Below are 25,392 nucleotides of genomic sequence, written 5' to 3' on the forward strand. Positions count from 1 at the left end.
TATCTCTTAATTTCTTGAACATGTGAACCATATTTATTTTATGGTCTGTTGAGCACAGGCTGCTCTGAGAGATGCACCTCACACTAGATGCTGTACACAAGAAGCATATGTTCTCCACAGCTCTGCCTCCTGGGTCACAGGTGGCCTTATTCTCACTGTTGAGTTGTAGCAGAGATTGACACTGTTGTAGAAGTTTCACTAAATGAACTTAATCTCCATAACAGTTTTTAATATACATCTTCTTCCAGCGTGTTCACGTGAGTAGTGACAGCAGTAGTGAGTAGTGAGGTGATGACGCTCAGCACTGACATTGGACCAGGGTGTCCTTGTACCCCACGCTGGCCAGGTGAATGTGCTATCCGTTTTGTTGGAACCATTGTCTCTTCTTACTAGTTAAAAATCTCAAAAACCATATTTTCAATCAGTACAACTCCACCCTGTTACTGGTGATTGGCTCTTCTCCTGTGCAACCCTTCTCAGGATCACAGAGCGAGCTCCATGAGTCTTCCTACCTTCTCACTTCTCTGGCTCCTCTCTCCCGTCATTGGATACACCGAGAGCAGTATTTATCTGGTACAAGTGCATGCAGCCAGGTGGCAAATGTTCTGAGGCCTGGGCATGGTCGTGCACATCTGTCAGCCCAGCTCTCAGAGCCTGAAGCAGGACTGCCAGGTTTTGGTTAGAGATACATAGCAAGTCTCTCTCCAAAAGAAGAAAAGATAAGGGAAAAGAAAGAACCAAACTGAATATTTATAGAAAGGTGTAATAGAATTTTTGAGGTGCATGTCTTTAATAAATAATTGGTGTCAGCTGTTTTATCTAGAGGCAACATGTTTTCTTACCTTTTTTTTTTTTTTTTTAAAGAAAAAACAATTCAATGTCTTATATTAAAACTTTAAAGCAGAGATGTTTTTGGTTTCTCTGGGCCACATATAAATGTTATTTCAAGTATTCTCTTTTATTTCTAAGAATTAATATAAGTAAGATTTTTTTAGAAAAATTTTAAATAAGGTAAAGATCTATATAAGATCTTCGACTTGTGTGTGGGAAAATAGTAATGGAAGAAAACTGCTTTCTTGAATCATCTGTCTAAAATTACCACAATCCAAAACATTTTTTGAGTAAAAATTATATTAAAAGTATGTTTTCCATTAAAATAATGTAATCAAATTCTAATAAAATAATTAATAACAAAGAAGAAACAGAACAAATAATTGCTTATTAAAAGCAGCATTTATGAGTATTTTAAAATTTATTTACTAGCTGTACTTTTGTGTTTGGAAGTTAAAGTTTAAAAGACATTACTATGTATTATTTTCAGGTAGACTTTGAACATGTTTGATTAATTTCGATTCAAGGTTTTAAGTAGGGCTTATATTCTGGCCATTATAATTGGACTAAAGTAATCAAGTGCTTCACACCTGAGTATTTATTTATGTAGCATTTCTTAGTTTCCTGTGTATCTAATAGAAACTCTTCGGCTTGGAGCTCAGTAAAGGAGTCACCAGTTCTAACCTTGCTTCTCACGGTTGTCCTCTGTAAACACGAAGAGGAAACACTTTGTTTATGTGAAGATAGTAAGTTCTAGTTAAGTTAATTAGTTAATTGATTAATTTTCCTTGAGGATAGTCTCCAGGCTGAGCTGGGGCTCTTGACCTCAACTCTTAGGTTCTTCAGAGCTGGGATTAAATGCATGCACCACGATAACCAGATAATTTCTAGTTTCATTTTGAAGATGGATATTTTATTATTTTAAAAAACTTTTGTTTTCAGTAAGTATACGTTGGATGAATTTTCTCTAGTCAAGTGAGTTATGTCGGATGCCTGTTTCTTTATGAAGTATGGTTTCATGTAACCCAGGCTGGCCTTAAACTCCCTGAGAAGATGAGGGTGACTTTGAACTTCAGTCCTCCTGCCTCTATCCCAGCATCCAGTGGTATGTTACCAAGTACAGTTTATGTGATGGTGGGATACAACCTAGGCGTTGGTGCTTTCTAACAAGCCCTCTATGAGCTGAGCTACCTCTTCGGCTGCTTTGTGTTCTCTACCCCGCTTTTTTACTTTTTTAAGATTTATTTTTATTTATGCATGTGTGTCTACAGGTGGGCGTGCAAACATGTGTATGCCTGGAGTTAAGATTTATTTTTATTTATGCATGTGTGTCTACAGGTGGGCGTGCAAACATGTGTATGCTTGGAGCTGCAGTTACATGTTCTTGTGCATCGCCTGCCTTAGGTGTTAGGAACTGAACTGGAAGAGCACTAAGTGCTCTTAACCTTGGACTCATCCCTCTAGCCCCACATTTAAATAATTTTATGAAAGTCTTATTTTAGATTCAATAACTCCTGAGCTGGTATTGCTAAAAACCCTAAAAATTACTTTTGATGAAATTTTTTTCCCCATTGGTACTTGTGCAAGTCTTTTTTCTGAGTGTTTGTGGAACTCTTGCAAGTGAAAAATACTAGCTTTTTTTGAGGATTTCATTTATTGTTGCAATGTACTTATATAGAAATCACTTTCAAGTGAGTTAGGGCTTTTATCCCCATAATTTTAATTGTAAACATTTACTTTAAGATTTAAAACTTAGGCTAGAGAAATGGCTCAGGTAAGAGTACTGTCTCCTCTTCCAGAGGTCCTGAGTTCAATTCCCAGCAACCGCATGCTGACTCACGACCATCTATACTGGGATCTAATGCCCTTTTCTGGCATGCGGGTGTACATGCTGGTAGAGCACGAATGAATGAATGAATGAATCAATCAATCAATCAATCTTAAAAATAAAAAAAAAGACACTCTCATGTAATTGTAAGAACTAATTTAGAGGGTCTGGCAGTGGTAGTGTATGTCTTTAATCCCACCACTTGGAAGCTGAGGCAGATGGATCTCTATGAGTTCAAGGCCAGCCAGGTCTAAAGAGCAAGTTCCAGGACAGCCAGGGCTACATAGAAAAACCCTGTGTAGAAAAAACAAAACCAAAACAACAAAAAATGGGAATTAGAGAGATCTGGTTTCCCTTTACCTAGGTAATGTTTTACAAAAATTGTCAGTTAATAGTTTGATCGGGACAATGAAAGTCAGGAGTTTCAGTAATTTTATTAACCTTTAATGTCTACAGTGCTTAACCCAACTTCTCCAGCCTTGAAACTCTGGTAACCATTACTTTTTCTCTGTTTCTGTAATTTCATTATTCCAAAATGTCACATACAGAGCTATCAGGAGGCTGAACCAGGAGGATTTTGAGGTTAAGGCCAGCTTGGGCTCCCTAGAGAGGGCCTGAGAAAATAGCCATCTTATGGCTTTAGAGTGTTTTGAAGTGACTGTGTGAGGGAGGTGTGGCTCCAGCTGCCCCTTAAGCTCCTAGGTTTATTTTCCATCCTCGTAGTTTCCTCCTCTATGTGGACCTGAGCCGTGAATGTGAAGTGACTTTCTTGTCTGCACCATACAGTTGGGCTATATCTTTTAATCTACTCTGCTGGACTGAGTCTTTTAATCGATTTTTAAGGTTTGGGCTTCAAGCTCAGTGTTTACTTCTGTTTCCAACGTGGGATCCGTCCCTGTCACCCTTGTATCCTTGCTGTCCAGCAGCCCTACCTCACCTGCCCACCCTTTGTTCTAAGACACTGACAGCCTTTACTCCACCCCCACCCCACGCCCAGCAGAGAGCACAAAACACGTATTACCACTAAGAATACTTCATAATTCAAAATTTAAGAACTTTTTACTTCTGGAATCTTCTGCACTGTGTTTTTTAAATCTCCGATGACTCAACTAAAAGAGAGAAGTGAAAGCAAACTGCTGAGACGGGGGGCACTGTATGTTTTTTGGTAAATTGTCAAAAAAAAAAATGTGACCTCTAAATTATACTTGGTAGTACGTTCATTTTTCTGTGTCTGTTTCTGTTTGTTTGTTTGGGGACCTAAGCGTCTATTTGCACACACAAGCCTAGAGCCTTACTGAACCACCTAAGCTGAAACCGAGGCTTACTAAGGTCCTTGCCTGGTTCCCAGCAGCCAGACTTGGTGCTTTTCCATCGCTCTTTAGCACCCACCCTCTTCCTGCTTTGTGATCTAGTTGAAATGACTGCAACTGTGCACATAACTCTCAGCTAGTCTTACTATATCTCCTAATAGAATCATCATCATTTCTTTTCTTTGATTGACTGTAGGAATTTCTGTAGAGATTTGCTATGTGCTATAATAGAAGTGTTATGTATTGTAATGAGAAATATCAACCTTTGCATGCCGATTGTACAGTGTTTTGAATTGTTCCAATAGCAGAATTCTGAAGTAAGTTATTGTTGTAATTCTAAAATTTTATTTGTATGTGGGTGCATGTGTGCATGCAAAGAAGGCAGCCTTCAGTGTTATATCTTAGGAGATAGCTACTGTTTCTTTTCTTTTTTGAGCTGGCCTTCCAGGACTGGCCAGTAAGCTCCCGGGATGATCTCTGAGATTACACGTGTGCGTCACAATGCCCAGCTTCCCACATGGGCACTGGGGTTGAAACCCAGGCCCTTATGTTCTGGATTGAGCTGTCTTTATAACCCCTTACTATAGGAAAAGGAAAAGTCCCTTTAGCTGGGTAGTATCTTGGCTGTGCCATCTTACCTGTTACTGGATTGTTCTTTTCACAGGATGATGGTCTAGAAGACAGTGAAAAGAATTTCTATGAATCTGATGATGAGGAGAAGGAGAAGAGTGGCAAGAAGAAGCCATATGCCATGGACCCAGACCACAGACTCTTAATTAGAAACACAAAGCCATTGCTTCAGAGCAGGAACGCAGCGGTATGTGGAGACCCTGAAAGAACTTTGACAGATTTAAAAACAAATCAGTGGCAGAAAGTATGTGTGTCAGTGCTGAGCATGTGAATGGAGTGTTCACACTGAGCGTGTGATTGGAGGGTTCACACAGCAGGCACATTTGTGTCCAGCTGGGAGGATGTGGGATATGAGGTACAGCTTTGGAGACCCCAGTGTATATAGTAAATATTTTTTTTTAGCCTTCTTTGTTTCTAGACATGCATAATCAAGTTCTGATGAGAATGCCTGGCTTGATACTCCATTTGCCTTTTTTCTGGCTGTATTAAGAGGCTTGTTCAAAGACACGAGCTCACTTTGTTTCTGAATTGATTGGTGTATATGAGGCTTTATGTAAGGATGTAGGTGTGTCTGAGGTTTGCTGTCACAGCTGAGAATAGCAGCTATGATGGCTTTCCACAGTGTTAAATCTATCTGATGAGACTAAAGTGGAACAAAAGTAAAAGTGGCTGGGATGTAGCTCGGTGATGGGCTGCAGGCCTTCCCTCGGAGGCCTCATGGCAGTCAGCTTAATTGGAATTGTCAGTAGTTAAAAATCATCTTTGTTTGGGTCTCACAGGCTTTCCTTATTTGCTTGATATCTTCAGTTGTAAATAACCTTAAAGTTTAGACAAATATATAGTAAGAAACATGGGCCAGGAAAACTAAGTAATGCAGTCTGACTTCTCAGTCTCCTCCTCAGGACTCAGCATTATGCCTTGTGAGTGCCTTTGCTCACAAGGGCTGGTAAGTATCTGGGCGACATTAACCCAGGTGACTCATTTAAAAGATTTCTTTTTCTACTCTTTCTCTCTTATTTGCAGAGTGCCCTTCTGGGTTTGTCTGATTGCTTTTTTCTTTTTGTTTTACGGTTTAGTTGTTTAATTTTATGTGTAAGGATGTTTTGTGTGTGTGTTTATGATGCATGTCTGCACACCCACAGAAATTAGAGGAGTGTGTCTCATGCCTAGAAATTGGAGTTCTAGACGGCTGTGAGCCACCGCCCTCAGAAAGAACACTAAGTGCTCGTAGCCACTGAGCCATGGCTCCAGCCCCTGACCACTGCCTCTGAGTGTCATTGAACTTAGTCTTTTATACCTTGTGTTTACTGCTGCCAGTTATAGTTAAGGGCTTAAAGATTGAAATTAAACATTTCCCCAATTTTGTTTTAATTAAGAAAATAGTTAATTGTTTTTGTTACTTAGTAAAACTTCATATATGAGGAACTTCACTGGCTACTTCTTTTCTGTACTTTTTTGAGAATTTGGCCATTAGAAGTTTATATATCCTAGCAATTACCAGGTTTATAAAACTTACTATTAGTGATGTCATTTCCAAATCATTAGCCAAAAGTCCAGTTATAGTAAAACATGAATTCATTGATAACTGTTAAGTATATGCTGATGGTTTGGTATGCCTTGGTCTGCTTAGTAGCTGTCACTTGCTCTCTCACTGTTAGCTTCATTTCATCTTGGGAGTTGGTTTTAGGATTCGGATGCTTGCTGATAGTGGCAGGGTTGACTCCTAGGCTACTTAGTTATTTCTGTGCATATTTGGGGTCCCTGCTTATTTGCAGTGCACCAAATAGGCTGCCATGGTTTTGAGCACATAGAGTTACCTTGCTTTGTGTATGTTTTAAATGAAACCTGACTTTTGAAGGATTATGAAAGATTAAAACAAACAGAGCCCTTATTCTTGCCAGGTGTAGTGGCTCATACTTTTAATCCCAGCACTTAGGAAGCAGAGGCAGGTGGGTCTCTGTGCTGGACTAGTTAGGAGTTTTAGGCCCCTTGGGACTAAGATCCTGTCTCAAGCAAGCAAGCAAGCAAACAAGCAAACAAGCAAAAACATGTTCTTACCTTTCAAAGGTGATTATGGGAGTTTGTTTCAGAAAGCTGATGGGCCAGTGTTGTAACTGCATTGGAGGCAGAAGCAGGAGCTCTGAGGCTGTGCTAGCAGTCTAGGACAATGATGACATGCATGGTTCAGAAGAGTGTGTGGTGTAGGATGCTTTCTTTGTGAGTGTGGGCTACTGGAGAAGGCCTGGGGGGTCTAGTCTGAATTGTGGAGTTGTGAGAGTTTCCCTAGTGGTTTTTTACATATTGGCTTTCAGATTTCAGTTGTGGCCTTGAAGAAACCTTAAATTATTTTATTTTATTTTTTTTTTTTTAGATAATGGGGCAAAAGAAAGGTCATTTTATTCTTTTGTATTTGGGAGTGGTGTGACTAATATATTCAAAAGATGACATACCAAGTGGATGCTGTGTCTTGATACACATAGAAAATACAGTTTATATTCTTGCATATGGGTTTGGATGTTTCCTTTATGGAACAGATGAGCACATGAGATACTATTATTGTAGAGTTCTCAGGTTCAGTTTGAAGGCCATAAAGCCAACTTAACTGTTATTATTATTTTATGTATTACAAAGAACAGTACATTTAGGACCCCTAAACTGTTTTGTTATTGTTGGTTTGGTTTTTGTTTTTTAAGGTGATTTTTAGCTTATGAAGACTGTCCTTACTTAGCTCAACCACCTTGAGGTGTGGTATGCTATCTAGGCATGCCTGAAACTCTTGCTTATACCTCTCCGAACTTGGGGCTGGTGCAGAAGTTACTTTGTGTCTGTCTTCTGGGCCACTTTTATTGGTTTTGTCGCTGTCTCTCTGCAGGCATGTGCTCACTTGGATATTTGGTGGTGAGGAGTCTGTGTGAACCTACATGTAGAAGCATGCAAGAAAAGCACAGAATTGTCTTACTTTGTGAAAAGTTCTGTTACCCTTGACCTGGCTCTGGACTATTTTAAGACTGGTGTTAAAGCTGTGCGTCTTAAAAAGTCAGAGCCCTGCTGACGCCTCGCTATTGCTACATTGTAAATCATTTCCCTTTATTTCAGACGGCTTGTTGCTCTCCATAGTGTCTGTGTAGCTTAGAAGTCACGCTTGCCCTTTAGAACATCTGTGTATTGGGCAGCAGGACCCAGATGGACAGCACGCGGTTGCCAGGGTTGTTTTTTTTTAAGACCCAGGGCTGTTGGCACCTTGAGCAGTTGGCATTTTCTTTTCTCAGTATGTGTTAGTTTCCTGCACTACAAATCGCCACAGTCTAGGTAGATGAGGAGGGTAGAAGTTTGTTACATTCCAGGAAGCTGGAAGACGGAAGTCAGGTGTAAACAGTCTGAGTCCCTCTCTTCTGTCTCTGTGTGGACACAAGAAGCTGTGTCTCTTTCTCTCTGGAGGTGCATGTGCATGGTCCTTGCATTTCTTGGTTTACAGATGAATCACTCAATTCTGCTTCCCTCCCTCCTTCCTCTCTACCTTCCTTTGTAAGGACACTCACACCATTCTCCTTCATGATCACCTGCTGACATCCTTAATGACACTAGCTAACATTCTGCTCTCCAGTGCAAGCACTTTCTCAAGGTAAGAAGTACTTTGGAGAAAACAACTTCAGCCCACTACAGAGACTTGGATGTTCCATTTCACTTCACAGGATCCTGAAGGTGCTCAGAGGAGGGCTGGAGCACAGGGCTGGAGCACAGGGTGTGAGCATTGAGGGGAGGCCACTGCTGCTCAGATGCTCACTGTGCCTCTTCTTCCAGGTGGTTATGGCTGTCGCTCAGCTGTATTGGCACATCTCCCCCAAGTCTGAGGCTGGTGTCATTTCTAAATCGCTGGTGCGCTTACTTCGCAGCAATAGGTAGGTCATGGTTTGCCTGTGCTTTTCTTTCTTTGTTCTCAGGGGTGGGGGTTGGAACAACCTAATTCATCTCTCAGTCCTGGGACATGTAGTTGACTATTTCATAAGTAAGGTCTCATACTAATGGGTTATTATAAAATGATCTCAATCTTAATGAAAAAGGAAGTTTTTAGCTTCAAGCCCAGAGAGATTGAAGTATCTTTCGATGTAGATGACACACACCTTACTTTTCTGGGTTTGACAGTCTTGCTGTTTTGAAGTTTTAGTTATTTTGGAATCACTGAAAACTTGAATCGTGTGTCTTCAGCTCGGTGTGTTCATGTGTTGGAGCTGACCATGGAGCAGTGCAGGGCCACGTGATGTCATCAGTGCAGAGCCCTGCTTCATACAGAATTGGAATGTTCAGTCACTGGTTTCTTCTGTTTAAAAAAGATGTATAAATACATACATATATATATATGTATGTATTCATATCTATATGTATTCATATAGATATGCACATATACATTATATATATACACATATTATGTATATATATGTATATACGCATATTTTATATATACAATGTGTGTATACATACACACACATATATGTATATATACATACATATATGTGTGTATATGTATAATTATTTGATTTTATGTGTGTACATGTATGAGTGGTAGTGTATGCATGTGCACGCTCGTGTGTGTGTGTGTGTGTGTGTGTGTGTGTGTTGGGGGGGGTGGTTTATGCCCACTTGCATGTCTCCGGGGAATATGGAGACCAGAGGAGGATGACTGGCATTCTGCTGTGATATTATGGCAGGTCCCCTTGGGAGAAAGGTCTCTTACTGAACTTGGTGGGTTGGTGCCAGCCAGCCCCAGGGGCCTCCTGTCTTACTCTTTGCAGCATTAGAGTTACAGGTTCAAATGTGGTCACTCCCAGCTTTTTACACTGGTGCTAGGGATTTGAACTTGGGTCTTCATGTTTGCACAGCAAGCCCTCCTATCTGCTAAACTATCTCATTAACCCCCATGAGTAGCTACTAGGAATAACTACTTCCTTTAAAAAAAAACCCTGTTTCATGTATGTAGGTAGACATGGCCAACTTTTAAAATTTTTCTCCATATAAGTCAGTTCAGATCAGCAATTTGAAAAAGCTTAGAGTTGCCATGATGAGTTGTTTTCAAATTTAGCCTTAGGTCTTTATCATTGTTCTGCTGGTTAGTGTACCCTAGACATTTTACAGTTCTAGCTGCTTGGTTTACTGGTTTTCTCTCACTGAGTGCTTACTTGCACCAGCTGGGATGGAAAGTACATGCTTATCTTTGTCTCTATCTCCTTGGTCCACAATCTGAGCCTTTGGTTGCCTGCTGCTGTTTCAGGAACAGTTTTATTAGTGCCATGTTCCTTTACTTTATCTCTGACCATTCTGTGTTACAGTATTTCTCTTCAGTAGGGAGTTCAAGCGATTCTAGAAAGATCTGGAATGCTTCTTTGATATAAAGGCCTTACTCAGATTAATATGAACGTAGTATAGATTTATCCTGTATTAGCTATTAGGACTCAGGGATAACACGAATGGTTTTAACCAGGCCTTCATTCTTATGAATGGCACTCTGAGCCTTCTGATGAGAATTTAGTTCATTCCCACTGTGATTACATTTCTCACATTCATCCTAAGAATACACTTTTCCCCTTAAGTGTGCAAAGCAACAGTACTGGTCTTGTATTTTGAGATACAATATTATAAAATTAGTTGTAATATTATCTCATGATATACCACACACAATTTTTTTAGTATTTTAGAGTAAAAATGTATTGAAAAGAAGATACAAATACCTCATATTTACTAAAATCTTTGAGTATTGTATTTAAGAATTTTCTTTATACTGAGTTATCATACAAAGTCTTTTTAACTGTGTTGTTTTCTCAAAGATGCTTCATTGGATATATCTACTGAAATTTCTTTTAACTTTTAGGGAGGTGCAGTATATCGTATTACAAAATATTGCAACTATGTCAATTCAGAGAAAGGTATGTATATTGTGAGCCTTTAACCTAAAGAAGCAATGAGCACACTGGTGTGATAAATGTACTTACACATTTATTTTTGTTGACCTAGGGGATGTTTGAACCTTACCTGAAGAGTTTCTATGTCAGGTCCACTGATCCAACTATGATCAAGACACTGAAGGTCTGTATGCTTCCTACAGGTTCCATAGTACCTGTGTACTTTGAAGAGCTATGGGAGTAGCTTCTAGCATCTGTAAACTATGGTCTTTATGTGGCTAGGATCAAGTTACATCTTTGTTTTTACACTTTACCAACTGAGCTATTTCCCTAGCTCCATAAATTGGAGTTGCCCCTCCCCCCCTTTTTTTAAAATGTATTTGAAATTGTTTTTTATACTTTGCATCCTGTATTATTATGTGTTGGTCATAGTACAACTTTCAGATATGTTAAGTTACCTATATCTCAGATAATTTAACAAGCTGAAAGAGACAGGCATATACATTTAAGCTTTGTGCTTTAAATGGACAGTGGAAATTTGAATTAAGTCTTATAATAAAAAGTGGGGTTGATTCTATGGGAGATTTGTGAAAAATGGTATATGGAAGCATTTAAAATAACTTTTTTGTGAGCGTTTTTGTGATTGGTAGGGTGTGTGGGTGTTTTGAAGGGCTGGGAGTAGACTAAACAGTTTTGCCACCTCAGACTATGAAAGCCTTCTGATGTTCAGTGCAGCGAGGGCTCCAGAGTGTGATGCTGAGACAGCGTGGCATTTACTCAGGCATTGGAACATTTCTCTACACTGTGTGCTATCTATGTAAGAGACGATAATAACTAATGGAGAAAGACGAGGCACTCATTGAGACAGTGTCATTCACATGGAAACCGGCTTTATTCATAAGAAAGTTGGTGAAATACAATGATATTTTTAACATCAACAACAAACAAACTCCTACTTTATAATTATGAAATGTTTCAGGTCATGAATGTTAGCCAAAGGACTGGCTAATTTTACAGTCAAGGGAGTGACTAACTGCTGTATTTGATATCAAGTTGAGTCTTTGCACTTACATGCTGTTGAGAAACATAAACATATAGAACATCTGTGTGGAAGCAAAACCGTGATGTTAAGTTTCTGATTGTTCTGGTTTTGTTTCATCTACCAAGCCTGTAGGCAGCAGTATTTGGGGATGGTCTTGCATCAGTTTGGCAACTCTATCCTATATGTTTTAGTGAAAAACAGTTCTATATAAAATATATTGAGATTTGAGATTATTTTTTAAAAGTTGTATGAACAAAGACTTGTGTAATGTATTTCAGTGGCAGGGTGCTTGCTTAGCATGCTCAAAGACCTAGGGTAGTTCCTGATACTGCCAAAAATGAATAAAGTTTTTCAATTTGAAAAATATTTTAAAATAACTACCCCATGTGGTACTGCAGGTCTGTAATGCCAGACTTCAGAGGGAATGTCAGTAAGATCAGGTCATTACTTACATAGAAAATTTGAAGCCTACCTGGGATACATGAGACCTTATATCCCCCCTACACCTACAATTTTTTGTCTCAATAGTATTATCTAAATAAAATGAATAGTCAGGTCATGTTCTTAGAGAACAGGTTTCCAACAGATATATCAAAATAAGTGAACTATACACAGATTATATATTTTTTCTGTAGTCTCTGCCTTTTAATTAGAGTGTTTATAGCATTTACTGTTAATACAGTACTTGATATGAATGTGCTGATAGACATCTTGAATTGATTTTCTGTTGGTATCATCTGTTTATGACTACCTTCAGAATAATTAAATCTTTTCTGTGGATAAAACATATTTCTAACAACCTCAGTGGGTGTAGACTTTTAGTTTCATAGTTCTTACATTTATAAATCCAGGAATAGAGATTAAAATTGTCTAAGCATCTGGGTAGGTAGGAAATAAGGTAGCCAATCAAGAAAATTAATTGATATCTGGAAAAAAGAAGTACTACATGAAGGACAAATTGTTTTCTAACTTTATTAATAAAAAATACAAGTTGAGCTAACAAATTGTTTAGGTTAATTAGATATAAATTGTGAAATTAAGACAATTAGTGAAGATGTGGGATTTATTTCCTAATTATTTTTTTTAAGAACTATGTAATTATCTAGTCTCTGTAGATTTAAGGAAAAAAAACTAAGATTGCCTCAAGGGTATAGAGCTCCATATAACAGTGATTTTTTTTTTTTTTAAAGACTCAACTTTTAATTAGATGTTTAGCTGCTATTAAATTCACCTTTTTGTGTCTTAAAATGTTTTCTTTCTCTTTTTTTCTACTATAGCTTGAAATTTTGACAAACTTGGCAAATGAAGCCAACATATCAACTCTTCTTCGAGAATTTCAGGTTTGTATACAAAGCTAATTATAATTTCTAAAATATGTTCAATCTTAAGTTAAATATGCCTCCTACCTAATCTAGAAATATACAGTTGCACAAATAAAAGAGATTTAGGAAAAGATCACCAGCTAGGAAGTTTTTCTGTTCTTGAGAATAAACATTAACTACAAATATAGACTTAAACAGAACAGCTTTTTTTCTTTCTTTCTTTCTTTCTTTCTTTTTTTCCTGTTTCCATGGCACTAGAAAGACTGGCTTATTATTTGGTTCAAAATTTTGTTTTCTATCCACATTGCCACTACCAGCTGTCCTTTCTGTGCTCTGAAAGCACTTTCTGTGTCTATGAAAACACATGGTTTGTTACCTGGCTGCCCCAGTTTAATTGGCCTGTCTCTGTTTTAAGTTCTACCCCTTTAGCTAAAGTTATGTGATTGGTCAGTTAAAAACAGTTGTGTGGGGGAGTGGTGACTGCAGCGTACTGTCTTCTGGAGAAGGTGCTTGCCACCAAGCTTGCCAGCTGGAGTTCAATCTCCAGGACCTGTGTGGCGGAAGGAGAGAACTGACTTGGATTAGATCATTTCACTGGCTTCATGTATTTTATGATGAGAGGATCAACTGTGAAGCCATTGCGTTTCATAGTTGAAGCAGAGCAGCAGAAAACCACGTCCTGTACAGCAACCCTGGAGTTCCTGTTAGCTTTCAACATTATAAATTTAGTGAGTGCTGTTGCCATGATTCTTCCATCAGCCCACATGGAATTTTTTCTTACCTGTATATTAATGCCATGTTTTCTTTTAATCAGTGGTTCTCAACCTTCCTTATGATGCAACCCTTCAATACAGTTCCTCATGTTGTGGTGACTCCCAATCATGAAACTATTTTTGGTACTACTTAATGAATCCTGCTGCCGTAGGAGTCATAATGTAAACATGTTGAGAACTACTGTTTTAACTATATAGTTACACACACACTTATATATTCTTACATTGTTGGGGACTATTTGAATGTTACTGCATGCTCACAATTTTTTTGTTCTCACTTGGGTTCCTGAATTTCCATTCTGTTTACATTTTTCTAGAAATATTCATGATAAAATTAGAATACTGTATAGCCATCTCTGTGGACATGCCAGAAATTTGGGTTTCTCAGTTCTTCTCTTAGGCCAGAGATCGCTGTTTGGGTTTTAAGTTTATGTCACTCATATAATCCGATGTCACTCTGTTGCTCTTTCCTGTGTTCCCTTTCCCTCATCTCATGTAACTTTGTCGTCTTTCTGCACGTGCCTAGCACCTGAGGACAGCAGGAGGCAGGCCTTTGTGTTCTCTGATGTGGTCTGTGAGCCTCTGCAGGCTTTGTTCATCTGCCTATTTCATTTACTGGGAGTGTTGTATAAGATCTTCTCAGCAGACGTTTGAATCCAGCCTTCCTTTGTGTGGTCATTTTTAGCACTGTCTAATTTAGTACATTATTTCTGTTTATGTATTTTCTTTACACTTATTTATAATTCGTTTATATTAACTTTGTGAGTAAAATTGGTTTTCTGAACAACTTAGATGCATTCTTTTTTATTATAGCAATTAAGTCACCTATTTAGGAGCAGTTACTTTGGTTTTTCTTTTCAAGAAAGCTTCACTTGTTTCTTCAACATTTTGTCATCTCCTCGAGACTTTGCATTAAATTCCTATATTGTTTACATATCTTTTGTATTTTCTTTGATTTCTTATTTCAATAACTGTTTTAATGCATATTTTTATAGATAGCCATAGAATTAATTTTGTACTTCATACTTTGAATTTAAGGCTAGGAATCTTTTTTAAAAACTATAAGAGCTTTAGTTTTAAATTAGGAAAGTTGTAACAAAAGTCACAAAATATATATGGTTGTCAGAAAAGACCTTTGCCTTCCTTTGTAGGCCAGATCTGTGTGAAGTTTACGTTAGTATGTGTGCACACTGTGTATTTAAGGAGCCTGTTTGTGCTTGTAGCCTGGGTGAGATAGAGCTCACATAACTGCTGGACGCTCACAGACACCCCCAAACCCTCCCCGTGCCAAGTTGTCCATTACTAGCGTGTTGCTCCGTTTTTCCTTTTCTCTGAACTTTTAGGTGAAGTGTCTGAAAAGGTGGCCCTTTCTCTCCATGGGCTCACAGACACTGCTGGGTAAATGAACTGAAACCTTCCCACAGCATGTTCTCAGCATCTTTCACCCTGGCTCTTGAGCTAATTGCTGCTTTTGGGTGATGCACGTCACCGTCTGTTTTGGAGCCTTGAGCCATTTGCTGCAGTGAATGACCCTGGCTTGAAAATGTCCCTTTGCTAAAGGGACATTAAGTTATAAGAGTTGAAAGATGTTAATCAGTCATTTGAGCCTCCTGATGGGCTTAAGATTGTATTCTGAAATTATTTGTCTTGACGAAGCTGTCAAAAATGGGCTTTGATTCACTTGATAGCACCAATATTGAAACTAATCAAACTGTTTTTAGACCTATGTTAGAAGCCAGGACAAACAGTTTGCAGCGGCCACTATTCAGACCATAGGCAGATGTGCAACCAGCATTACCGAGGTCACCGACACATGCCTCAATGGCCTGGTCTGCCTGCTGTCCAACAGGGATGGTGAGTTCATAGGTTCATTTTATTTTTATATAGTTTGTAATTGGATATTCTCAGTAAGTCCTGTAGCTGTAATCTTTTATTTTTCTATATATCAGTATTCTTCATAGTAAGTAGCAACTTTATTCTTGCATGAAAATTCATTTCAAAAAAATTAGATAATTAACAAATTTTATTTTGCCCCCATTAAGGCAATTTATCTTACTCATTCATTGACTGCTGCTTTATATCCTTTCTGCAAAGGTTCTGTGATGTTTCTTAAAGTCATGCATGGAAGTCATGTATAATATTGGTTCGCCTGCAGAGGGTGCTAGAAGCAGGCAAATGACTTTACAACTTGGAGCAGTGGCTGGACCCTCAGCCTTTCAGTCTTCCAGAAAGTTACCCAGTGCTTTCCCACTGAAGGCGAGCTAGACTTAGTCATCATTGTGCCACAGATTCATGTGTATCCTAATGTTATTTAAGTGTTCACAGAAATGGAATAGCAAAATTTATTGTCTAAATGTTGCCCTGATCTGTACTGAAGTGCCAGCTCTCTCTGTGGTTATGGTTTACGAATAAGATGAGCCATTTAAAGAAAAACAAGTTAACTTCTCACAGTTAGAAGATTTTATAATAGTTGTACAGTAGATTAAATTTATGTTCACTTAGAAAATGCATAAGGTGTATAAAATTGTTGAAATTAATTATCGATTTTTAAAATACAAACTACATTATGTGTAGTACAGATATACATGAGAAAGCACCCATGAAGTCAGACTTAACAAAAGTTGATTATATTTTACATTTTACTTGAAGAACTTTTTACTTTATCTGTAGAATACCATAAACCCTCCCACATGTAGGTATTTTTAGAAATTGCTATGCTGTGGTAAGTTCTTCTAATGGGGAGCCCATGATAAACTAGAACCAAGCAAACATTAAAACAAGATGAATCCCTGAATAACACTGGTCAGTGTATGTGGGCGTGTATGAAATCACATAGTTTTACCTACAAACTTTGGATTGCTAGACCATTTTCCTATGTAGATATTAAAACTCAAATAAATTCCACCAAATTAACAAGGAAAGAAATTTCTAAAATATTCACCTGCACAGGTAAATAAGAAAGGATAGCATGATAAATGGTGTCCACAGTGTCTGATTCACGTGGAACAGTAATATCTTTTTGTCTCTGTTTCTGAGTATGACTTTAGAATCACTTCATTTTCACGTTTCTTTGATAATGACTTTCTATGGGATACATAAGGCTTGCTAGTGTACTAGTTGGTTTAAGATCTCCTTGGATAAAAAAGCTATCCGAGATTAGTGAGAACACTGACGGTCTTTTAAAATACAAAGCATAGCATAAATGTCTGCCCACCTATTTTTTTGGTCTTTTTTCTGATGAGAAATATTTGTATTAATTTAAAACTAATTATTTCTGCCACATACTGCTTATTTTTAAAAGTTTATTTTCTTTGATTTCAAAGAATCTTTCAAAGACTTGAGGCTTGCCATAAAATAGACCATTATCAGTGTGAAAGATTAATTTGAAAAACAAATTTCTTAAGGTTCTTCAGTTTGAGAAATTCACATTTCAATTGACTTAGGATAATTTAATTGCCTCTGGTAGTTTATTTTAGGTAACATATTAACAGAATTTGTTTGTCTGAATAACCTTGTTGGCACCTACTATAAAGTAAAGGAATTAGATGGAGGATTAGTTTTCAGTTTTGTTTAGTTTTTTATAATTCAGTAGGCATTTAGTAAGAATTTGAATCTGTAGAGATATTTAATAAACGTTGAGTAGATTAATAAGCTATTCATTTAGCGTGTGCAAGTCTATGCCTTTATGGCACTCACAGTCTGATGGAAGCACCAGTAAAATAAAGTAAGTGTGTTTTAGTTTTCTCCATCTCCTTTTCTTTCTCTGTCACTGGTTATTTGTGTCTCAGTAGAGCCAGGCTGCCTACTTGGATGTTAATGCTGTCTTGAGTAATTAGCCAGCCTACCTGCTCCCTTATTTGTGAGATGAGAGGGACAGTAGACAGTAGCAGGTATAGTGCGATTATGCTTTTTTGAGGACAGGAGGGAAACTTGAAAGGTCTAGAAAGCAAGTAGCATTTGTAGTTACAGAATATTCTAAGAGTTCAAAGGGTACTACAGGTGCTTAGCCTGACTCCTGGACAGAATCATATAATTCTACTCTGCTTCCTTAGTCACTTTTAAAGTCATATGTCTTAAGATAAAACTGAAAATATAATTTTTTATAAGCTAAAGCCTTAATATTAAATATTCATATTCCTAATATTTATGAATTTACTCCCAGAGAAAAAGATATAGTTTGAGATATATGTGTGTATGTATGCATACATACATATATATGTATATATATATTATTCATGAATATATGTAATAACTTTTATTTATATTCTTAAGGGGTAATGTATTTCAATGAAAAAAATTAACAGTACAAATTGTAGTATTTTGTATAGTATTAAACCTTTGAGGTATATGCTAGGAGATGGTCTAATATCTATGAAGCTCTTAATTTTTTTTTAAGTCAAAGTTTACATAAAGACAGGATGTACTTTTTGGTGGGGCATCTGTGGCATTAATAGTTTATATGGCCTGGGGAGATTCCTCAGTCGGTAAGTACTTGCCATACTAGCAGGAGAATCTGAGTCAGATCCCATCTCCCATAAAGGCAGGGCAGGATGGCATGTGTCTGTACTCTAGTGTGGGAGGCGATGTCGGAAGGACCCCTGAGGCTTGCTGGCCAGACAGTTCTGGATCAGTGAGAGACCAGGTTCAGTGAGAGACCTTATCTCAAAAAGTGTGCAAAACGAAGAAGAAAGACACTCAGTCTTGGCTTCTGCCCTCTGCAAGTGTGTACAAATGCATGTATAGTGCACATCTACAGACAAGCACAGTTCTACATCAACACACACAAAATAATAGCTCCTCTAAGAGTTACTCTATAAGGTCAGGTGCTCAGATGCTGTGATGTCATATGTCCCTGCTGGTGCTCCCACAAAGGAGATGCTCCAGCCACTCCTTGTGAAAACTGGATATCCAAACCCCAGATTGTGAATTGCTTCTTACACACTTACAGAGCAATTGTATTAAATAAGGTCCCTTTGAGAAACAGGTGGCACACTTGAAAGGGGTAATTAAAGGGAATTACTGAGGGGGCTATGAGCAAGGTATGGGTAGGATTAGAGCAAAGGATAAGATAGCCTCTGACCCCTATTGGCTATGAGAAGTCAGCCACAAAGCAGCCTGGGTAGTTCATCTGCAGGCAGAGCAGCCTCTGGGTTTACAGCACACGTGGAGGCAATCAGTTCATGGTCACACTCATTTGGCACTGAGGTGGATGCTGTTTCTATGTGATTCCATTCCTGCTCTCCTCGTTGTTGCTGTTGGCGTTTCTGGATGCATTACTTTAGCAGGGTTTGGTGTGGTTTTCATCCCTCTCCTCTCGCCTACTTAGTATAGAATAGAGGAACATGTTTCAATGGTAGGTATTTGATTATATAAAAGCTCTGACTAAAAGGCAAAAGTACCATCCACTGTAGAACATAAGGTAGCGGTTTTTGCAGAGGTAAGAGGTATTCTGGAAGCTAAGAGATAGCTGCAGAGGACAGAGATTAAAGTGAATTCTGCATAAAACACATTCAGTACAAACGCTGAAGACTATGCTCATGTATTTAAGCGTCAAGGATGTTTTGTTCATTGAAATTTGCATTTTACCAGGCAGATTGCAATTGAATTGATTATATGTATTTGATATGGTAATCTCTTTTTTTGTCTTTCAGAAATAGTTGTTGCTGAAAGTGTGGTGGTTATAAAGAAATTGCTGCAGATGCAGCCTGCACAGCATGGTGAAATTATTAAACACATGGCCAAGCTCTTGGACAGTATCACCGTGAGTATCCCTGCATCCTGCTCACTTCACTCAGTACAGTCTACTTTCCTTAAATGGTCGTCCTGAAGTGTGGCAGTTAGGAGAGCTGTGATGCCCAGTTTCATGTCTGACTCTAGCTGTGCTTCTTGTTAGGCTGAACTATCTGAACGAGGGAGGAGGGGCCTGAGCCCGGCACTGGGCTGGGGATAGGTGGCACCATCTTGGTGGGACTTAGGTACAGATAGTAAATATGCCTGAATTTATGTGTCATGTGTGAGTCTCTGATGTGCATAACAACATGTATTTCCTGTGCTGTCCTTTGAGAGATCCTAAAAATAACACCCTTCTCAGTAAGCATGCCAAGTGCAGAGGTCTCCTGTCATTATTGATGCCATGAAGTTTAAATACATTTTAAAGTGTATTATCCAGTAGGATTTAGTGTTCTCATGAGGGTGTGCAAATATTTTCATTACTCTTGAAGAGTAAACCCATACTTAAAGCCTCAGCCTCCCCTCACTGTCCCTCTCCCCACCACTAACTTACTTCTTGTTTTTATGGGTTTATTTCTTGATATTTTATATAAATAGACTCATAGCATGTGACCTCCTTCCACCATGTGGCTCTTTAATGGAGCCTTCTCCTCATGCTCGGCAGCAAGTGCCTTTGTCACTGACCCCTCGCCAGTCCCTCTTTCTTTAAGCAATCTGATTCCTTAGCGAAATGGCTGATTTCAGAGCTAGGATAAAGCAATAAAGAACAGTGTGAACTTGAACCATCGTTTTGGGACCGAGGAAAAAAATGTACAGATGTATTTATAAAGCGTTAGAGTTATACTTAAAGAAGCCAAAAGAAGTAACCCAGGAGAGCCCAGCATACGCGGGCAATGGGCTTCCCCTTCCCCTTTAGCAACATTACAAGGTTACAGTTCTACAGCAGCTAATGAATGGTAGGATTAGGTGCTACTGTCTGCCGAGCACTGAGATGCTGAATCTCGGGAGAGTTCTTGAGACACACTACACACTGGTGGTAAAACTTGGGGAGTATCAGGGTATTTGCATAGCCTCAAAGTCTGTCCCCAGAAACTCCTTACTTGAGTCTCTGTGGCTGGCGCCATCTTAACCACATGAGCAAGGAGAAATGCGGCCCTGCAGGTGCCTTCTGATGCACTGGACAGTGGGGACTGGGACGAGCATCACGAAGTGTGAGACACGCTTATGCGGAGCCTGTTTTGTAATGTGAGTGTGCTCTGCTCCCCAGATTTGTGTCACCAGTTACCAAGAATAACTCAGGTGCTGCTTGGTGTGGTGACATTCACCTTTAATCTCAGCACTTGGGAGGTGTCTCTGGGAGTTCAAGGCCAGCCTGGATTTCATAGTGAGTTTCAGGCCAGCCAGGGTTATGTAGTTAGACCTTGTGTCAGAATACAAAATCAAAACAAGCAGAAGAACCTGAGGAATTTCTCAGCTTCAGAGAGACATGTAATAGGTAATGCCCATTTTGAGAGGGTACATCCATTGAATATTTTTAAAGTATCAAAAAATGTATTTGGATACAAAGGGAACTTTGATTTTATATTTTTTATCTCAGGCAATAAAGTTAGATTTAATTTAGCAGTTAAATAATTTGAAATTTAAATAAAACTAAAAATAATTTTACAGAACATTAAAGCACTTGTAAAATGTTTATGCATACATGTTCGTGGATATGTGTGTTGGGTTTGATTCTAAGACCTCAAAAATGCCAGGCAAGCATTCTTCCTCTTAGCTAACCCCATTATTAAAACTGTACTTTTAGACCAAAGAAGGAATTTATAGAATAAATGTTGTTTTTTTATAAAATAAACAGGAGATGGAAAGATGGATTAACAAGCAGTTAAGGGCACTTGCTGCTTTCTAGAGGACCTGACTGTAGACCCCAGTGCTCATGTTGGGGAGCTTACAACCTTTTGTACTTAAGCTTCAGGGGTCTGGCACGCTCCTCTGACCTCTGTGTGTACTTAGTTGTGTGCCGTACAACTTCCTGTGCTCTGATTGTTAGAGATCAGAAATGAAGAGCATGGGCCTGTACATAAGGAATTTGGAGAAGGAAAGTGCAGAACTGCCATGACGATCTGAGTTGGATCCCCAAGACCCTCAGGGTGGAAGGAGAGAACCAATATCCGTAGATTGTCCTCTGACCTCTCCCTGTGTACACGGTGGCAGCCTCCCCACGGCCTGCCTGCCAAGTAAAAATAGACAAAAGAAAACAAAACTGTAAAGGAACAAAGTGAAACAACATAAAGACCTAAGAAGTATCATCCTGGGTGAAAGGTTTTTTGATTTGCAAAAAATTTCAGTTCAGTAAATACATATTTGAGCTGGGCTTATAAAAAGTTAATAAAACAGAGCGCCTTCCTGAGGAGGCAGAGAAGCTAACTGTGAAGCATGAATGTTACTGAAGTAACATCGGTGCAGAACGATCGGTGCAGTTGTGCTGGGCCAGCGGAAACTTTACAAGTGGAGCTGATGATGAGGTGTCACTGTTGACAGGGGATTGACAGGGATGTACTGAAGGTGTAGTGGGCAGAAGCCTGAATGAATCTCAGAAGGGCAGACTTAGCCCTCAGATCTCTCTCTCTTCTGCTCATGAGAGATTCTTGTAAGTAGAACATCCGCGAAGCGTCTGGGAACACACGAGCCTTAGAAGCAGAGCTTAAAATGTGACCTCTTTTTCTGACTTGTAGTTTGAAATCCAGGGTAATGTCTAAATGCAGCAACTTCAGAAGAAGCCAGCCTTACCCAGAGGACAGTATTGAACATGTTCACCAAGGACCTAAAACACGCACAAAGCCAGCAACCTAGGCTTGGCACCTCCCTGGGAGAGCCATCATAGAACGGAAAGCCAGCCCTCTTCTACCCCGGCTACCTCCTCTTTCTTTGCCAGGAGAGAAGAAAGGGAATGAGAAAATGCGGCCAGGATAGGGTAGGACCAGGCAGGAAGGGGACCTATATGCTCGCTGAGTGGTCAGGCTCTTATGGAAACAGCAAGAGATAGGAAGCCATTGTGTGCTGTGGAAGCAGAGCAGGGCAGGGTGTGCATTCCTTTATTGGAGTGAATGAGGCCTGTGCAAGTGATGTGTGATCCACTTGGGGTTAGAGACAGCCCTCTTCCAGGTCGCTGCCTTCCCAGGGTAATTGGGGGTTTGGGCTCACATTTCCAGTGCTGGCACTGCCTCTGTTGAGCTGGGTTGCATGGGCAACTCTGCCCTATTCTTGCTCCAGTGTCCTCACATTTCCACGAGAGGCAATGGTGGATCCTGAAGCAGACTGTTTTTGTGGGCATCTGAGAAATTAGATAGTTTTCAAAATCACTGTGACAGATTGTAGATAGGGACTCTTTAGATGTTAGGTGTGCAGATTTTAAAGAGGAGAGAACATTGATAGATTTTGTCATATTAAGACGGATTTCATTGCTTATTTAGGGAGCAGCAGAGTTGAAATATGAAGACTAATGTTTACATTGTTCCCCTTCTTGAGCTCATCCAGATTGAAGAAATAATGGCTGTAGCAGTCATCTTGTGTGTTCTGGTTGTGACCACATTGTCCTTTGGCGTGTCCTTCATCTGTAACTGCTTTTTTAGTAAGGTTGCTCCAGAATAAAATGCACACTACTTGAGGATTGCTTCTGCAGGGCTTTGCATGATATTTACATGTTTCAGGTGTCATGAAAGAACACTTGGATGTTCTTCTGGAAGGACAGCAGAGTAAGTCTAAAGTGGCACATCGTGCACGTTTGCCCAGATGCCTCCCTGGACACTGCGGAGTCCCCTCTGCACCCTGACACCGATAAACAGTTCAGATCTAAATTTTAGTGTGTGTAGAGCCCAGATCCAGACTGTTGGGATCTGACCTGCTGTTAGTGTACAGCTTGTTTAGATGTCTGCTGATTCTGCCTTTGGCTAATTTAAATAAATAAAATTGATGATTTTGTAGATTTACTTCAGATTATTGTTCAGTGCAGCGTGTTGTTGAAACACAATAGTTTTTAAATTGAACTGCAAACAGAGATCTGTAAATTTTTTTCTAGATGTCTCTTTATAACTGTAGTGGGGAGGAATCCTCATTTGTTTTTGCAGGCAAGTTAATGGGTTAAAATGGCAGTGGCAAGTACCTTCTCTTAGAAGGCTTGAAGAGTGCACTTAACCACTTGCTCAGGGCATTTAGAGTAAAGAGTCATGAACAGTCATTTACAGTCTAGTTCGCCTTTGAGAACATTGAAAAGCAGGGTTCGTATAAAGAGTATTATACTATGTCTGACCTTGTGTGTGTGCACCTGCGTGTGGTGCTTTCTCTCTCGTGCGTGCCCGAGTGTGTGGTGTATTGTTAGTTGGGTTTTAGTTCTCCGCTTCTGCTTATTATGTTGTTGAATAAAACTGAGGAACAGGGTAAACTTTTTATTTGCAGCTTTAGTTGCGAGGGAAAAAGAAGGATTGAATTTGAAGATCTTAGTTTTCTAACTCTAGCCAAATGGATACAAACACTGCTTTGTTAGTTTCTTGAGACTTTCTTGTTTGGTTTTGTATTTTTGGTACAGTCTCATATAGCCCAGACTGGCAGGGATTTCCTGCCTGCTGGGTGCTGGGACTCTAGCTATGTGTTTCCATGTCTGTCCTCTGAAATTTTTATAAAATATTATTACCAAGAGTTTGATATAGTATTTTTATTATTTCTTACTATAAAAAAGTTTCTACATTTTTAAAATGATTGCTTAAGAATTTTTAAACTCAGTTCTAGAACATTCCCAATGTTACCCCTCTTCCTCCACTACCATCTTGACTTTTTTCCTTGTTGCAAATGATTTATTGATTTTTTTTCAAATGTTGTTATTATGAGTGCTTATAGTATTAAAATACTGTTGTTTTAATCTTAATACACTCATGAGTCTGAAATGTTCTAACACCTTCATTTCATGATTGTTTTTTTAATTTGAAAAGAGAATTATAAGTATGTTGCCAAAAGAAAAAAATGCTTAAGTAGGTCAATGAATTGTGTTATGTTGTAAAATTCTGATTTCTAGAGTTGTAATTTATAATAAAATATTTAAGAAAAATAAATGTAGCCTAGCTGAGGTTGAGTTGCCGATCTGTTCTCATTTAGAAGCACCTCTCATTATGGAGGGCCACTCGAATTGCTCCAGGCTGGAAACTTAATGCACCACTCAATTACTATTCTTTAGCCCAATTTAAAATAATAGATTGGGAGTAAGGTCTTAATGCAGTGTAACCTTTGGAACATTAGAAATAACCTCTTTCCAGAAATCAGTGTACAGTAAGGGTATTAGTTTTATCACACTGCATGAATAGATTTGACATAGCCCTTAGGCCCTTTTACATTGCATAAGTAGACCAATTTCCTCTCTGTTACTAAGTTCAGTTTAAGTATGGATTAACGTCAATGCTGTTACAATGTTAGGAAGTGTATATTTTTTATATTTCCAAGCTTTTTTGACGACCTCTGATTCTGTTGGTTCACTTTAGACATGTTGATATTTTTATATTATTATATCATTATTATGAAACAAATATTTGAAAGGAATTTGATGTAGCTGCTATGTGATAAAATCATAGCCATGGAAAGGTTTTCATTTTTGCGTTCTTCCTTTGAAGTCCCACTGAAGCCCTGTGAAGCTGCACAGGGAGCAGTAAGGCGTGGAGGCCTGGTAGAGGGACCTGGTGAAAGGCATGTTGTCTGTTCTTCCCAGCTCCCACACGGTAGCCAGCAGCTTCTGCGCTTAGTGTAAAAAGCGTATTTTCTATGCTAGGTGAAAATGTTCACAGGACTAATTTACATGCCCTCTCAAACTCCTTTTGGAGTAGGAGAGGATACAAATAAGCAAATAGTAATAAAAGTAATTTGCATACTCTAAAACTAATTTGCATACTCTAAAATGTTGGTCTTAATGGTTCTGATGGAAGGTTTCCAATTTGTTGCAAGGCGGTGTTTTTTAGGAAAACAAATTATATTGGAGTGTACTTTATTTTAAA

General features: G+C 38.8%; 1 protein-coding gene across 3 annotated transcripts in view; it reads left to right on the top strand.

Annotated features, from left to right (window-relative positions):
* Window positions 1–25,392, top strand: part of Ap3b1 (adaptor related protein complex 3 subunit beta 1) — a 199,072-nt gene that overhangs the window by 71,232 nt on the left and 102,448 nt on the right. For all 3 annotated transcript variants that reach the window (XM_076927169.1, XM_076927170.1, XM_076927171.1), the window contains exons 8-14: window positions 4,634–4,786; window positions 8,401–8,498; window positions 10,463–10,517; window positions 10,606–10,677; window positions 12,813–12,875; window positions 15,352–15,484; window positions 19,282–19,391. In XM_076927169.1, coding sequence (XP_076783284.1) covers window positions 4,634–4,786; window positions 8,401–8,498; window positions 10,463–10,517; window positions 10,606–10,677; window positions 12,813–12,875; window positions 15,352–15,484; window positions 19,282–19,391 — 684 coding nt within the window. The remainder of the gene's footprint in view (window positions 1–4,633; window positions 4,787–8,400; window positions 8,499–10,462; window positions 10,518–10,605; window positions 10,678–12,812; window positions 12,876–15,351; window positions 15,485–19,281; window positions 19,392–25,392) is intronic.

The sequence above is a fragment of the Arvicanthis niloticus genome, chromosome 29 (assembly GCF_011762505.2).
Source record: "Arvicanthis niloticus isolate mArvNil1 chromosome 29, mArvNil1.pat.X, whole genome shotgun sequence".
NCBI classification, from domain to species: Eukaryota; Metazoa; Chordata; class Mammalia; order Rodentia; family Muridae; genus Arvicanthis; species Arvicanthis niloticus.